General features: G+C 48.2%; 1 protein-coding gene across 2 annotated transcripts in view; it reads right to left on the bottom strand.

Annotated features, from left to right (window-relative positions):
- LOC102697457 (mediator complex subunit 13L) overlaps positions 1-13,140 on the bottom strand; it is an 88,677-nt gene that overhangs the window by 5,055 nt on the left and 70,482 nt on the right. For both annotated transcript variants that reach the window (XM_015366269.2, XM_015366268.2), the window contains exons 17-30: positions 12,101-13,035; positions 11,386-11,565; positions 10,598-10,821; positions 10,066-10,261; positions 9,360-9,630; positions 8,026-8,257; positions 7,205-7,393; positions 6,025-6,248; positions 5,387-5,529; positions 4,205-4,363; positions 3,242-3,406; positions 1,755-1,918; positions 946-1,107; positions 130-242 (exon numbers count right to left, since the gene is read on the bottom strand). In XM_015366269.2, coding sequence (XP_015221755.2) covers positions 130-242; positions 946-1,107; positions 1,755-1,918; positions 3,242-3,406; positions 4,205-4,363; positions 5,387-5,529; positions 6,025-6,248; positions 7,205-7,393; positions 8,026-8,257; positions 9,360-9,630; positions 10,066-10,261; positions 10,598-10,821; positions 11,386-11,565; positions 12,101-13,035 — 3,357 coding nt within the window. The remainder of the gene's footprint in view (positions 1-129; positions 243-945; positions 1,108-1,754; positions 1,919-3,241; positions 3,407-4,204; positions 4,364-5,386; positions 5,530-6,024; positions 6,249-7,204; positions 7,394-8,025; positions 8,258-9,359; positions 9,631-10,065; positions 10,262-10,597; positions 10,822-11,385; positions 11,566-12,100; positions 13,036-13,140) is intronic.

Below are 13,140 nucleotides of genomic sequence, written 5' to 3'. Positions count from 1 at the left end.
GACAAATGTGCTTTAGGACAGCACAGCTGGAAAGGCTAGGATCCTACTGCCCTGGAGAGTAGATGGTTAATTCATTTCCCTTTACGGCTGTGAGCCCTTGTAGTGCAAATACTATGCTGGTTCCCTCACCTTAACACATCTGAGGTGGTCTTGGAGTCGAGGGGATGAGGTGTCCTCTGTGAGGTCTTGTTAGAGATGAAGTCGTCCGTCTGGGCAATGGAGATGTGGTGGTGCAGCGAGGCCTGTTGGGAGAGGAAAAGAGCAGGGCATTTTAGCTGCTTAGCAACTGTGCTCTTTTTTTTTTAACAGAATTGCAGTGAAGAATAGCACAAAGATCATGCCAGTGGCTTACACTGCACTACAGTGTCTCCAAGAACAACAAACAGACTGGGCAGATTTGGAAATGCAATGGAAAGACAATCAGCATGAATAAAACCAAGAAATCAAGAAGATGAACACAGTACTGAAGCAGTTGGTGTAGCAGTACAGCGTTACTTATTTTTGAAATTTGTTTCACAACATACGTCTCATAAAACGCAATTATGCCTTTTTGTTAGAAACATTTTTAGCAATGTTAGCCATATAGGAATAGCATGAATACAGCAAACTACACCCATCTCTGTCCTATTGAAAAAAATATTGTCAGGATACCTTGTCCATTGAGTAAAAAAAAAGGTGCAACCCTCTCATCATTGTAAACTTAACTGAAACTCAAGTTAAATGGATTAGCAATAAGCATCACCCGTAAACTGATTGATCAGAATATCGCGTAAAGAGATGCTCAGTGGAAAGTAGCTCATCTTTTTATAATGAACAAATTGTTACTGGATTTGACTGGGAAATGTGAAGGGCCATCAATGACGAAAACAGCTGACAATGCACAATGCAGTGTGTAAGACAGAAGGCTGCAGAAAACAGGCTAGAATTAAACACTGGGCAGTGTACCTTCAGGAAGAGTGGGCACTGGTTCTGTGCCTGTGGGCAGGATGCCCAGAACCACTGAGGCAGGTCTTCGGCCTTGGCAGTGGAGACGTAGTACCCCAATGCCAGGGGCTGTTGCTTCAGCTCCTCTGGGGCGTCCCGAGAGAGAAGCCGCTCTCCCTGGCTCTAAAGGAGGGAGAGGCAGCAACCACAAAATCCTGAGTAAACAGCAATTTCAGCAACCAAGCAGACAAATTTCAAAAACGGGATTTTCATTATAACTTTTAAAGTCAAGGAACAGTGACATGGTAGATAAAACAGGTAGTTTACGTCATCAAATTTATCCTGCTGTTTTATCGTGCATTGTGTCCCCCTAATGCAACTATTCTGTAAGGCTGTTGAGATCATTACTTGCTGTCTATGGGACAGTCCCAGGAATACGTGCTTTTAGAAAAAAATAGGTCTAGAGGTATTCTATGTCACTGTAGCACACAAGATCTCAGTGCTTAATCACATTACAATTATGTAATACCAGTTTGTTACATTTTCTTGATTGCAGCTTCACTTCATGCTAGAAGGAATGAACAAGTGTGAAAGATAGTGACATAACCTGAAATAACAGCATGAGATATAAGAGGAAAAAGGCTGATCCCACTAAAGATTGCATAAAGAAGTCTTGCATTTTTGGTAGGGAAAAAAGAATGTCGTTTGCCCTCTGAGAAAGTGACAGTGCTGCTCTTGCAGGCTGTGCTGTCTGTGTATTTGCACTTGAGAATATGGCCCACAACTCAAAAGGACACCTGATTGTCCTTTTGGATTATCTCCAGGCTCACCCTGGTGTGCTGAAAGTGGGACCCGCCGCCCATCCCGGAAGGAGACCCGGGCGAAGGGACGGGCGAGGAGTTTGGGGAGGGGTGCAGGTTCCCAGTGATCAGCATCATGTCGTTCCCGATGTCATTCTCCAGCTCATCCGGAAAAGGCAGGTCAAACATATCATCTGGGAAAGGAAGATAACATGGGCTCACTAGGCCAGCAAGCTTCTAAATCATTTAAACCATTTAAAGCTTTGTTGTACTAACTCACATTCCATGCATTCTCATCAACTACATCTTAATTAGCCGGGATTGTTTTTAACACAAAAAAATGTGCCTGGACTCCACCTGTGTGAATCCAGTCAGCATAGATAAGACTGTGTGACGTCTGCAGGGCTCACACACTCCAGGTTTCCACCAAATAAACTTTTGTAGTGTGCTAAGGGATGCTTATTTAGCACCAGATAATGTAATAGGTCAACGAGATATTAAACCATTAAGAAAGTTGCAGGATAAACTCATTACTCCTCTTACAGGTCTGTAGGTCAAATAAGAAGAGAACTGGAGCCTTGCCATTCCTCTGTAACTATGCATCATGTTACAATTATCAACGGTTCATTTTAAATGGGAAAAATCTCTTTAAGTGTGTTCAACAAGGACTTAATGACTAGCTGCCTAACACAACAATTGTGTTTAGATAGGACAATAATTAAACCTATTTTATAATTGAAATTGTAATTGAAACCATACTGCTTTCACAGCATTGACCACATTGTTATAACTAACCTTATATTATAATGTTATATTTAATTGGGAAGTTCATTTTGCTTGCCATTCTGAAACATGACACACTAAAAGCAGATACTTTTGCAACTGTACCCTCTGCAGGTCTTAGGGATTACTGCTGTTAATACACTAGCCCGTCCATGTTAAATGTACAGTACCATAGTAATATTACAGAATATTGTGCAGTGCTTTGTGTGTATATATATTTATTTATTTCTGTAACTGAATACAGAGCTAATTTGTAAGAGGTTTTTAAAAACTGTTAGAGGTACAAACGGAAGCAGGTCATTTGGCCTATCTAGCCAGCTTAGCAGTTCTTTGATCATAAGATCTCATTCAAGTGTTTCTTGAAAGAAGCCAGGGATTTTGGTTCAACAACATGGATGGGTAGGTTGCTTCATGCTCCACAATCCTTTGCACAAAGAAGTAGTCATCCCATTCTCTTGATTTCAGAATGCTCAAAAGGATTTTATAGTGAGGCTTATTTTTGTCAATTTACACATTCTTAATGTAAAAAGATGATTTCCTTTACACTTTACTTCAGGCACAGATATCTTACTCCTACACAAGAGCATTAGAGTTATGCCTGAGAGCTTGACACACTTTTTTTTATTAGTGTTTCTAAACAGCATGCAAACTAAGTCAACTTGACAAAATCTGTTTCTCTAAACGGAAATTCAGTGCCCCTTGAAATGAACACTTCCACTTGTCGGCGCGGTTACCGGGATTATCTTCGGTGGGGTAAGTGCCCGGTGCCACCTGCGTAGTGGCGGAGGTGGGGAAGACCAGGATGTGGGTGCAGGAGGCGTCCTGCGGCGTGTTGAGCTGGGAGGTCTGCAGATTGAGGGCTGTGCTGCGGCCGAACACCGAACCCATTGTTACTGCATCTGTGGGTACACACACCGTGAGTCACCTCATGGCCCTCACAGACAGGAAACCCCCAAACCACTACTACCGATAGGCCAGAAATTGCTTTTCCATTGCTTACAGCTTTTTCAGATGCATTGATCATTATACCAACATTCAATACCTCTCTCTCCCTGTTTGTTTTTTATTGAACATCAAAATAAACCACTTATAACCAAATCGAACATTTCAGAAATTGACTTTTGTCCATGTGGAGCAAATGCTTTGACTTCAGCTTGTTTGAATGAACATGATATAAGTGGGATATGTTGCTTCCTTTCTGTGTTCTTGTCTCTTGGTTTTCACCAACGTTGACATCAAAATTAAATTGTAATTTCAAATCAAAAGTACACCAAAAATCTGTAATCAACGTCTTTAATCAAAAGTCTAGATTTTCTAAAATAGATGCATAACTAGAGAGCACGTTTCTTCCAATGCTCAGTATAAACAGAAGAATTCATATAGTTTATATACAGTATACTATACATGTTAACAAGATATGTTTCATTTGCAATATTGTACTTTTATATGAATCATTCCATCTCAGTCTTAATTGTCTTGATGTAAAATATCAACAAATTAATTTAGGAATCTTATTGCATTAAAAATAAGTTTAGTTTGCAAATTTTCTTGTTTTTTTTTTCTGAGCCCTTTAAATGATTCTGGCCACCTGCACAAGCTGACAAACAGCAAGTCAAGCTCTAATGGACCAGCCCACAGGGAAGGGAGTTTCCATGGGCGTGCCCACCACAGCTGGGGGCGAGGGAGCCGGGACTTACCTGGCATGACCACGAAGGAGCCCTGTGGCTCCATGGCCACCAGGCAGGCACTCAGGATGGAGGGCGAGTCACTGGCAGAGATCCCACACATCCGGCAAGTGTCCCGGAGGTGCCGGCTGATGGAGTGCAGGGCGCATTCCCCCAGGAGCATGCTCCAGTCTGGGAAGAGGGACAGAGGGTCAGGGGGATCCTGTACAGCAGTAAGATCCAAACCGATCCGCAGAGTTTGTCTGACCTATTTCGGGGCGTTCCATCTACAACCAACAGAAACGCACTGTGATTTTGACCTAGTGAAGGGATTTACTGAAGATACAAGAAACTGCGTTCGAGTGGGGATCTGTGTCCGTGTGCTTTTACTGCAAATGAACAATTAAAGGTTAATCCCACTCTGAAAAATCAAAAGCAAAAACAATATATTGGATGTTGAGCCTTCTTCAGGTGTGAGAGGTAAGGCAGCAAGAATATAATGCTCAGGAGAACAAAGAACAGTGCAGGTGAGAATGGCCACACTAGTGAGGGAGAGTGTCCTCAGGTTTTAGAGATTGGGGGGTATTTGAAAAGCTGAAATCTGTAAATGAATGGAGAGGATTCAAAAAGAACTTAATCTGTCATCGAGAGAAAAGGTAGCGTGCTCTAAATTTAAGGATAATCGGCTTCAGATGATTTTCTTAAATATAAATCCTTTAACTGCTGGACAAGGATGCAGACAGAAAGGTCGGTAAAAAACTGTGGCAAGGAGAGGTGAAATGTGAAGCTATATTAACTGTTTGTTATAATAATGTAACTGTTATAATGTAATGTAACTGTTTGTTTGTTACACAGACAGAATTGAGAAGTCAATTAACTGTTTAGAAATAGCTGTACAATGTAGAAATAGAACAGCATGTTATTATGTGGTACAGTAAATCGTACATCCTAGGACAGGATAGCATAGATAATGAGGGAGGGACTGACGATCAGTTTTATTTTCTTATTATTTTTAAATGATTGGACAGCATCCGATAACTGGGAGAGGCATGTTCTTACTGCCAGTCAAAACCATGTGGCAAACTGAGCCTGTTCAGTTCCAGCCCCTCTCCAGTCAAGTGGATTGACATTGTACAACTGAGCTTTAGTACCCAGGTGAACAGAAATGAGAAAACTTCTCTCGTGGCGGCAGCTACAGCTTTAGCAAGACCGTACCTTTCAGCTCCCCGTGACCCAGGCGGCCCAAGCGCCCGATCACAACCCTCCACGGCAAAGATGTCATCTGGATGATGCCAATGCACCACTCCCACACCTTCTGCAGGCCCATCTTGCGAGCTGACACCTTGGTCCTCCGCGCCCTGCCAGAGAGAGTCAGAGTGTGGCCGGGCCAGGGGAAAGCATACCCACAACAGGGCTGTTAGAAATGGAACAAACCTCTCCCAGGGTACTGTAGATCCAAAGCATCTAACAAATCCAAATGTATTCTTGATTGGGGGGGGGGGGGGACAGAAAAATCTGGAGCCCCTAGCTGTGCTTGGGATCGCCAGATCTGTGAGTGAAAGACTGTGGAGGATGCACATTGAGACAGGTGCTGATCTGCTCTTTGGGTTTTCTGAGCTAATGAGCCTGTCTGAAATCCCACTCCAACAAGCTGTCAAGAGAAGTAATGCTTGAACAGCCAGTGTTATAACTACAGAATAAACCTCTTTTCAAACCTTGGCGCGGCTGAGCTCTGATTCTGTGCATCTCCACAACCAATATGTTACAAATTCTGGAAAACTCTGGGATATATAGTTGGAGTAAATCAGCTGGACCTCGCAAATTGTGTGGCTGTGTCAGATGGGTGTCTTTACCGGTTGGGCACATCAATGTTGATGATGCAGGTGTCTAGCAGCTCTCCCTGCTGGTCTGTGCACGACACCAGAATCCAGCGCTGGTCGTGGGACAGGCAGTAGCCCACAAAGAGCACGCTGTAGCGGGGCACCCCCTCGCCCCATGCTTCCCCCAACTCCAGCTGCTTGCTGCGGGTGGGCCCCAGCACAAAGGGAGGGGAGTACAGCTGCAGGGGGCTGGGCCGCTGTCAGACAGAGAGAGAGAGTCAAGGCAGGCACTTCCCATCCATCCACTTTCTAACCACTTCTTCCAAACTAGGGTCACAGGGAAGGGGCAACCAATCCTGGCAAGCAATGGGCACAAAGTGGGGTACACTCTGGAAGGGACACCAGGCATTTCAGGGCACACACACTCACACCAGGACTAGTTTTCCCAGAAGCCAATTAACCCACCAGCATGTCTTTGGACTGTGGGAGAAAACCAACACAAACACAGGAAGAGCGTACACACTCCACACAGACAGCACCCCAGGTCCAGGATTGAACCCAGGATCCCCAAACTGCGAGGCAGCAATGCTAAACACTGCCCCCATTTTATTTTTCCCTTGTGTGTAAATTACCAGTTGATGTATATTGAGAGCCATTAAAAACGTAACAAATGCTATAGTCTCCAATGCCTCTTGGTATTCCAGTTGGGAAAACTCATGACCTCAGTTATTTCTTTAAATAAAACTTGGGCTTAGCACGTATTTGTTTTGTGTTTACCACTTAGCATCAATGTTTTCCAACCAGGCTGGAATAAGGACACTGGTTGGGAGGGTCTGCTGTGCCAACAGAGAACAGACAGGGTGTAGGGCTTCTTACATTTTTCATGAAAATAAAAATGGACGAATAGGATCCACTTTTAATGGGCACCCTTTCATTAGAATCAGCTATGAGCTTCCTGCTGTTTCTATGTGGTTTCAGGGTAAATGGAGAATTGTTCTGTTCTGAGGATTAAAGAGCCACTGTGACATGCCCTAACCCACAGCAGCCAGCTCCCTCTCTGTTTAATCTCCCGTTTTGGTGCGGCAACGTCAAATGGTTGAACTGATCCCGTTAATTACAGAGTACATGCTGGCACTGGAGCTAAAAAATAAACTTCGAATTTTAATTTATTGAACCAACGTTGCTGGTCAGCAGTTTCAGTGCGGGGTTCTACCTCGGGGTTTTTGAGCACAGCGTGGACTATGGAGGCTGGCCCGAAGCCCGTGAGGGACTTGATGTGTGTCTGTGTGGGCAGCAGGCGGCGGCACTGGGAGTAGGTGGAGAAGGCCAGGGAGCGCAGGTGCTGGATGTAGTGAGAGCTCTCCCCACTCACAGGCTGCAGCAGGTACTGGCAGGGCACCACCTGGGGAGACAGAGAGAGCAGGGAGTCGTGCCGCCTCACAGGCCAATGGGGGGAGGGCTAACTCTGCCTCCGTCCTCTAAGGTGATGAAAAGTTGAACAGCAGGGCCAGTTTTACTCTGTTATACACGCTGGCCTCACCTTGGGAAAACATGCCACTGGACTGTCCCAGACTTGTTATAACTCCTAGCCAAATTCTTCCACCAATCAGCACTTCAGTCCTTACTGGGGTGGGTGTGTGAGCTGTCTCTCCTTCGCTTTGAAGAAGCAATCTTCTCAGTAGAGAGGAACGGGTTTTCCTTGAGGGCACCTTTGTGTGGGATGAAACTGGCTGAATGTAAAAGGGAAACACGAAGGATAAAGTTTCCCTCCGTGCGTATCCCCTCCATAAACTGCCTGCCTGGGGAGATTCCTGTGGCTAAGGGTGTGAATTTTAAGACGGCAACTGCTGTCGGAATTAAGACTTTCTGCTCGGGCGCGGTTCATTTGAAAAGCCGTAGAACCGGGGGACGGACAATTTCACAGTTTGTCCCGGGCTGAAAGATACCTGTGGAATCTTACAGACTGAGACTGCACCTCCATTAAATTCACATAAAGGTGGTACCGGGGGGGGTCAGTTGTAAGTCGGCAGGTACCTGCAGGGCGAGGGCTGGCTGCAGGGATTCCGGAAGGCTCTGCAGGATGTCGGTGTAGCAGCGCAGGAGGCCCAGCACCCATGTGCTGCCTGGCTCAGCCTCCTCGTCCTCCTCGCCCCCCGCGCGGCACAGGAAGGGGTCCACCACGTACAGGACGATGGCCGGCGGGTGGGCGTGGCTGTCCGCTGACTCCGCCTCCGTGGGGATGCCTATCCGCTCCCTCTCGGCGCAGCTGAGATACAGACAAGGAGGTGGTGTGACTGCGGTTCACCGAACAACACTGAGCCGCGACCTCAACACCTACTTTTTTGGAAAAGATAAACCTACGTATTTGTTAATAACTGAACAAGTAATAGGTTAATTTCATGCTGAAAGGAGAAGAAAGAACACTCCACAGCTGAAAAGTTGTGTTTCCTTTCTTCTCTTTTCAGCATGGAATAAACCCATTACTTGTTCCTTTGCAGCCTACGCATGCTGACGCAGCTCCCCACCTGAACTACTTTGTTAATAATTGTGGTATCATTATAGTCAAACCCATTGATACAGTTACTAGCACTATATTCTCAATAAACTCCTGTCGCAGACATTATTTTGTTGCAGAAGTGAGAAAGAAATATATGTCAGTTATTTCAATGTACAAAAACACTGCCTGAATATGTGCCCTTGAGCCGATATAGTTTCTGTTATTCCAGCATTATACTCCTGTAGTATTACTGTGACGCACTGTATCTGTAGCTCCTGGTGATGAAAACTGTAAAAAAAGACCAACTTGACACAGCACAGTCAAAGCAAGGATTTTGTAATGAATGAGACTATAGTCAGTTGAGTGCCACATGCAGAGTTAACAACTATCTCACGTAGAGTACAAAATCTCTCATTATATACTTCTCAGCCCTACTCACCCACCATTCATTGTCAGTACACATTGTGAAATAATATGTAATCTGCTTAGTTTGACAGTGACATAAAAGCACATGAAAGGGAATGGGAAACATTGCTTTTCAACTACTTAAAATTAACATAACAGTTTACCCTGTGGGAAAAAAATGAAGCTTTGGTCGGCTGGAATCAGGATTGAGGGATATTGCAACAGCTTGGAGACTTGAGGCACCCAAGCACAGTGGCATCTTTTAGAGCTCTCTAATCGTTTGAGCTACACACTGCATTGTAGTCATTAAAGGACTAGATATCTGGATATCATTCACAGCACCCCAGTGCTAGTCAGTTTCTTCTTAACAATGGGCTCTCTTTTAAGAGGCACGTGTGCTGGGGTCGAGACGCACTCGTACGCCGGGCTGCTCACGTTGTGACAGGCAGACGCCCAGCTCACTCACCTCTCCTGACTCTCAGCAGGCGGTGCCGGTGTGGGGGCTGTGCTCTGCCCGTTCTCGGGGTCCCCGGCCCCCCCCTGCGGTGTTTCTGCCCCGCCCTGCCCTGGCGTGGCGCCGGAGGGGGTTGAGGTGGCGCTGGCCCCCGTCGTCCCTCCTGGCGGGGCAGATGACTGGCTGCCCAGGTTGGGCGGAGCAGCTGGAGGGGGAGGGGGTGGCTGGGGCTTGGGGGGCAGGAGGAGACTGCTGTCCAGAGACAGGGCAGCTAGCTGTGGAGCTGAAAAACACACCGCCATTCTGACAAGTTGTTACAGTATAGGAATTTTTGCTCTCATTAAAGGTCGGTGCACCAACACCGGCAGAAAACCACTAAAATAGAAACTACTGCACCAACAGGGTTGACATTTGCTGAATGTTTGCTCACTTTTCTGCTCTAACCAACACCTAGCTATTATTCACTGATAATGTATTCTGGTTATTTACACACCTAAACAAAAAATTATATTAATTAAATTTATATTAATTAAATTATTATAACTCTTGACGTCTGAAAAGAACATTCTGAAGCAGAAAGTCACGCTAAAATCAATTAGCCAGATGTGCTCGATTTGGAAAAAGGGAGTTTGACCAAAATGATTTCATGCCCCAAATCAGACGGCGTTGGCCTGGAGCTGCTCTCCGTTGGCACTGGGGGGAGAGAGGGAGGCCTCACCCAGCTGCTGGCGGCAGGCGTGTGCGTAGAGCTTCAGCTTGGTGAGGTTGTCGTCGTCGTGCTCGCTCGCCCACGGCTCACTGAACCACTCGTCCACGAGCTCCTCCGCCAGCTTCTGAGGGTCCAAGGTGCCGACCCGCACTAGACCGTCCCGGGACACCTTAGCAAGGGGGCGGTGCTTCCCCAGCCGACAGGTCTAATCAGATAAGAGGAAGAGAGCAAGGAGAGGGGTTAAGAGCTGAGGGTCACCCATCCCTCTGGAAGATTCCCACACAATGGCCAGCAGCTCATGTGACCAGTTTGCGTGGATCTCCCCTGGGCACTCTCTCCACAGACACCCTGGGAGGTTAACTGGCCCTGGTGTGAGACTGTGTGTCTGCGTGTGCCCTGCTATAGACTCACATCCCATCCAGGCTGTATCCTTCCTTGGGCCAGTTGCATTAGGAGGTGGGTGGATGATTACCGTTTACAGCAGCATTAGGCAGCGATCTGTAGTTAGAAGCTCCCAATATTTTTCTGGGGCAGAACTCACCTCGTAAACGGCGCTGAGCTCCCGGAAGAATCCCCGAGCCCCGGCCGTCAGGGCCTCGCTGTCCGGGCACACCACCAGGAAGGCGACGTCCCGCTGCCCTCCATAGGGCTCCAGCAGCAGCTTCTCCCAGAAAGGCAGGGCCAGCGGGGAGAGGGCCAGGAAGTCACGGTCGTAGCCCAACAGGAGGGTGGGAATGGGCAGGGGCTCTGGGGATTCCTCTGAGCCTGAAAGGTCACACAGATTACTCTGTTGAGCTAAAAACACAGCAGGTCCTCTCTGCTCTCGAACTCATCCAGTGCCTTAGGCTTTGTGTGCAATCCTGCTGCGCATATCGAGACCACACCTAATCTGCAGCTCTGACCAGAGCTGTTCCATCTTGCAGGCACTCAGAAAAATGTAATTTTAAGATCCTATTAAAAGAAGAGGTATTCACAAGGTCGGGGTCAGCCCTGTCATAAGATTAAAGTAGCTCTAAAGAAAAATAAGTCTTCTTTAAATTTAGCATGATAATTATAACAGGTGTAAGAGAAGATAAAGCTATAGCATAAACAGAGGATTCTTGTGCATTTTATTTAAACATCAGCAGGTTTAAATTCCCTGTGTACTCACATGCTGTAGATAAGCACGTCAACGCCTTTTTAATCCAAACGCCTCGTAAGTGAAGTGCAAGTTAATCAGAAGCTGAAGGCAGTGATAGGGATCCTGTGCTCGTGCCACACTACAGATCTGCTCTCGCTAACAGGTCTCGCGAGCAGGAGCCGTGAAATCGGGAGGAAAAGCCCTCTCACCGTAGGAACCCCTCCCCGCCATCTTGTGGAACTGCTGCCAGGTCAGGGGTCCCTGCACGTGCTGGATGTTCTCCCAGGTCCGGCCGGTCCTTTTCTTCTGGATGGCGTCCTGGAGGAAGGGCTGCAGCGACAGCAGCATGCGCACCACGTCCTGCGAGGACAGCATGCTGATGTCCAGCACTGCCCCGCGAGAGACCCGGACACACACACACAACACACACAACACAAGGGAGAAGAGGGCTGGGTGAGGCTGTCAGTCCTCCGGCTTCTGGACAAGTCCGAATCGTACAGTACGTGTCTGGCCAGGCCAGAAACACAGAGCACTTCACGCTTCGCATTAGTCCTCAGCACAAAATGAATTACGCAGTAAACTGACCAGATAAGGCAATAGATGGTACAATCAAGAACATCCCTTACAGTACTTTACCCCTCATCAACATCAGCATGCACAGATGTAATTACACTTTATTCTTCATTTCACTGTCTTCAAAATTGAAAATGTCCTTGCCATGAATGTGTATTATTCACACAAACACTACTATAACCTTAAGACTCTTTTCTTGTGTATATTAAATGGAATAATGTGTCGGGAGAAATATTTGCATGAGATTTGCATGGGCTATAGCAGAGGGTGTGCAGGGTATCTGCACTTTTTCTGGGCTAGGCCAAGTGCACGCTAGCTCTGCTGTACGCTACGGCGCCGAGAGTGTCTTACCGTTAGTGTGAGGCCAGCTGTGCAGAGCGCTGCTCCTGACAGTGGCTTGGTCGACTTTGCCCCCAGCCGGGTTGTCCACATACTGCTGCCCGTGGACCAGTGCATTGTAGCACTCGGCACACGGATCACTGCCGTCGGCCCAAAGCTTGTCAGCCGCCCAGCTCTGCAGGAGCGCCCCCTGGCGGCCGTGACAGGAACAGGTGGGAGGGTGGTGCAAGGAAGAGAGGGAGGAGATGGGCCGGGAGCACTGCTCCTGGAGGAGGACCAGCACGGAACTGGGGGGGTCCTGGGGGCGCTTAGCCGTGGGGTCTCCGATGGGGGAGGTCCTCCGGCACAGAGCGAGCTGGCGCTCCGCCGCCCGGGCCACCTCCGAGCCCCGGCCGAAGATGTCCAGCTCGTCCTCCAGGAAGAGCCCGGTGCCGTGGGCCAGCCGGCGGTTGATGATGGCGCTGAAGCCGCACATGCAGCGGTACTGGTCCTCGCGGGTGGAGTCGGGGATGTACAGCCCCACGTCGGCGCCCTTCACGTTCATGTTGCAGGCGCAGATGCAGCAGCTGTCGAAGTTGCGGTCCTTGAAGATGTTGAGCACCGAGTCGGACAGCAGCAGCACCGTGTACAGGCTGTGGGCCTCGGGCAGCGCCGGCAGCGCCAGGGGCTCCACGGAGCTCAGCGGCCGGCTGGTGGAGGGCGTGGAGCCCGGCGAGCCCGGCTCCGTGCCCTCGTGTTTCACCGAGCCCTGCCCGCTGGCCGTGCCCACGCCCCTGGGAGTTCGGGGGGTACGCGGGGTGGGCACGGAGAACCGCGGGGTAGCTGGGGAGGGCAGCACTCCCCCCGTGTTCCCAGTGGAGGCTGCACTGTTGGCGGCCACCGGCGTGCCCATCTGAGGAGTGCTTATATAGTCCTGGTCCATCAGGCTGCCAACACTGGGCACATTCCTAGAGCAGAGACAGACACAGCTCAGGCAGGGTCACGGGTCCTGCTGAAAGTCCTTCCAAGGCACCACGATAGTGAGCAGAACAGCAAATTCAATAACATCACTA

The sequence above is a fragment of the Lepisosteus oculatus genome, chromosome 22 (genome assembly GCF_040954835.1).
Source record: "Lepisosteus oculatus isolate fLepOcu1 chromosome 22, fLepOcu1.hap2, whole genome shotgun sequence".
NCBI classification, from domain to species: domain Eukaryota; kingdom Metazoa; phylum Chordata; class Actinopteri; order Semionotiformes; family Lepisosteidae; genus Lepisosteus; species Lepisosteus oculatus.
This window is presented reverse-complemented; position numbering and strand designations above follow the sequence as displayed.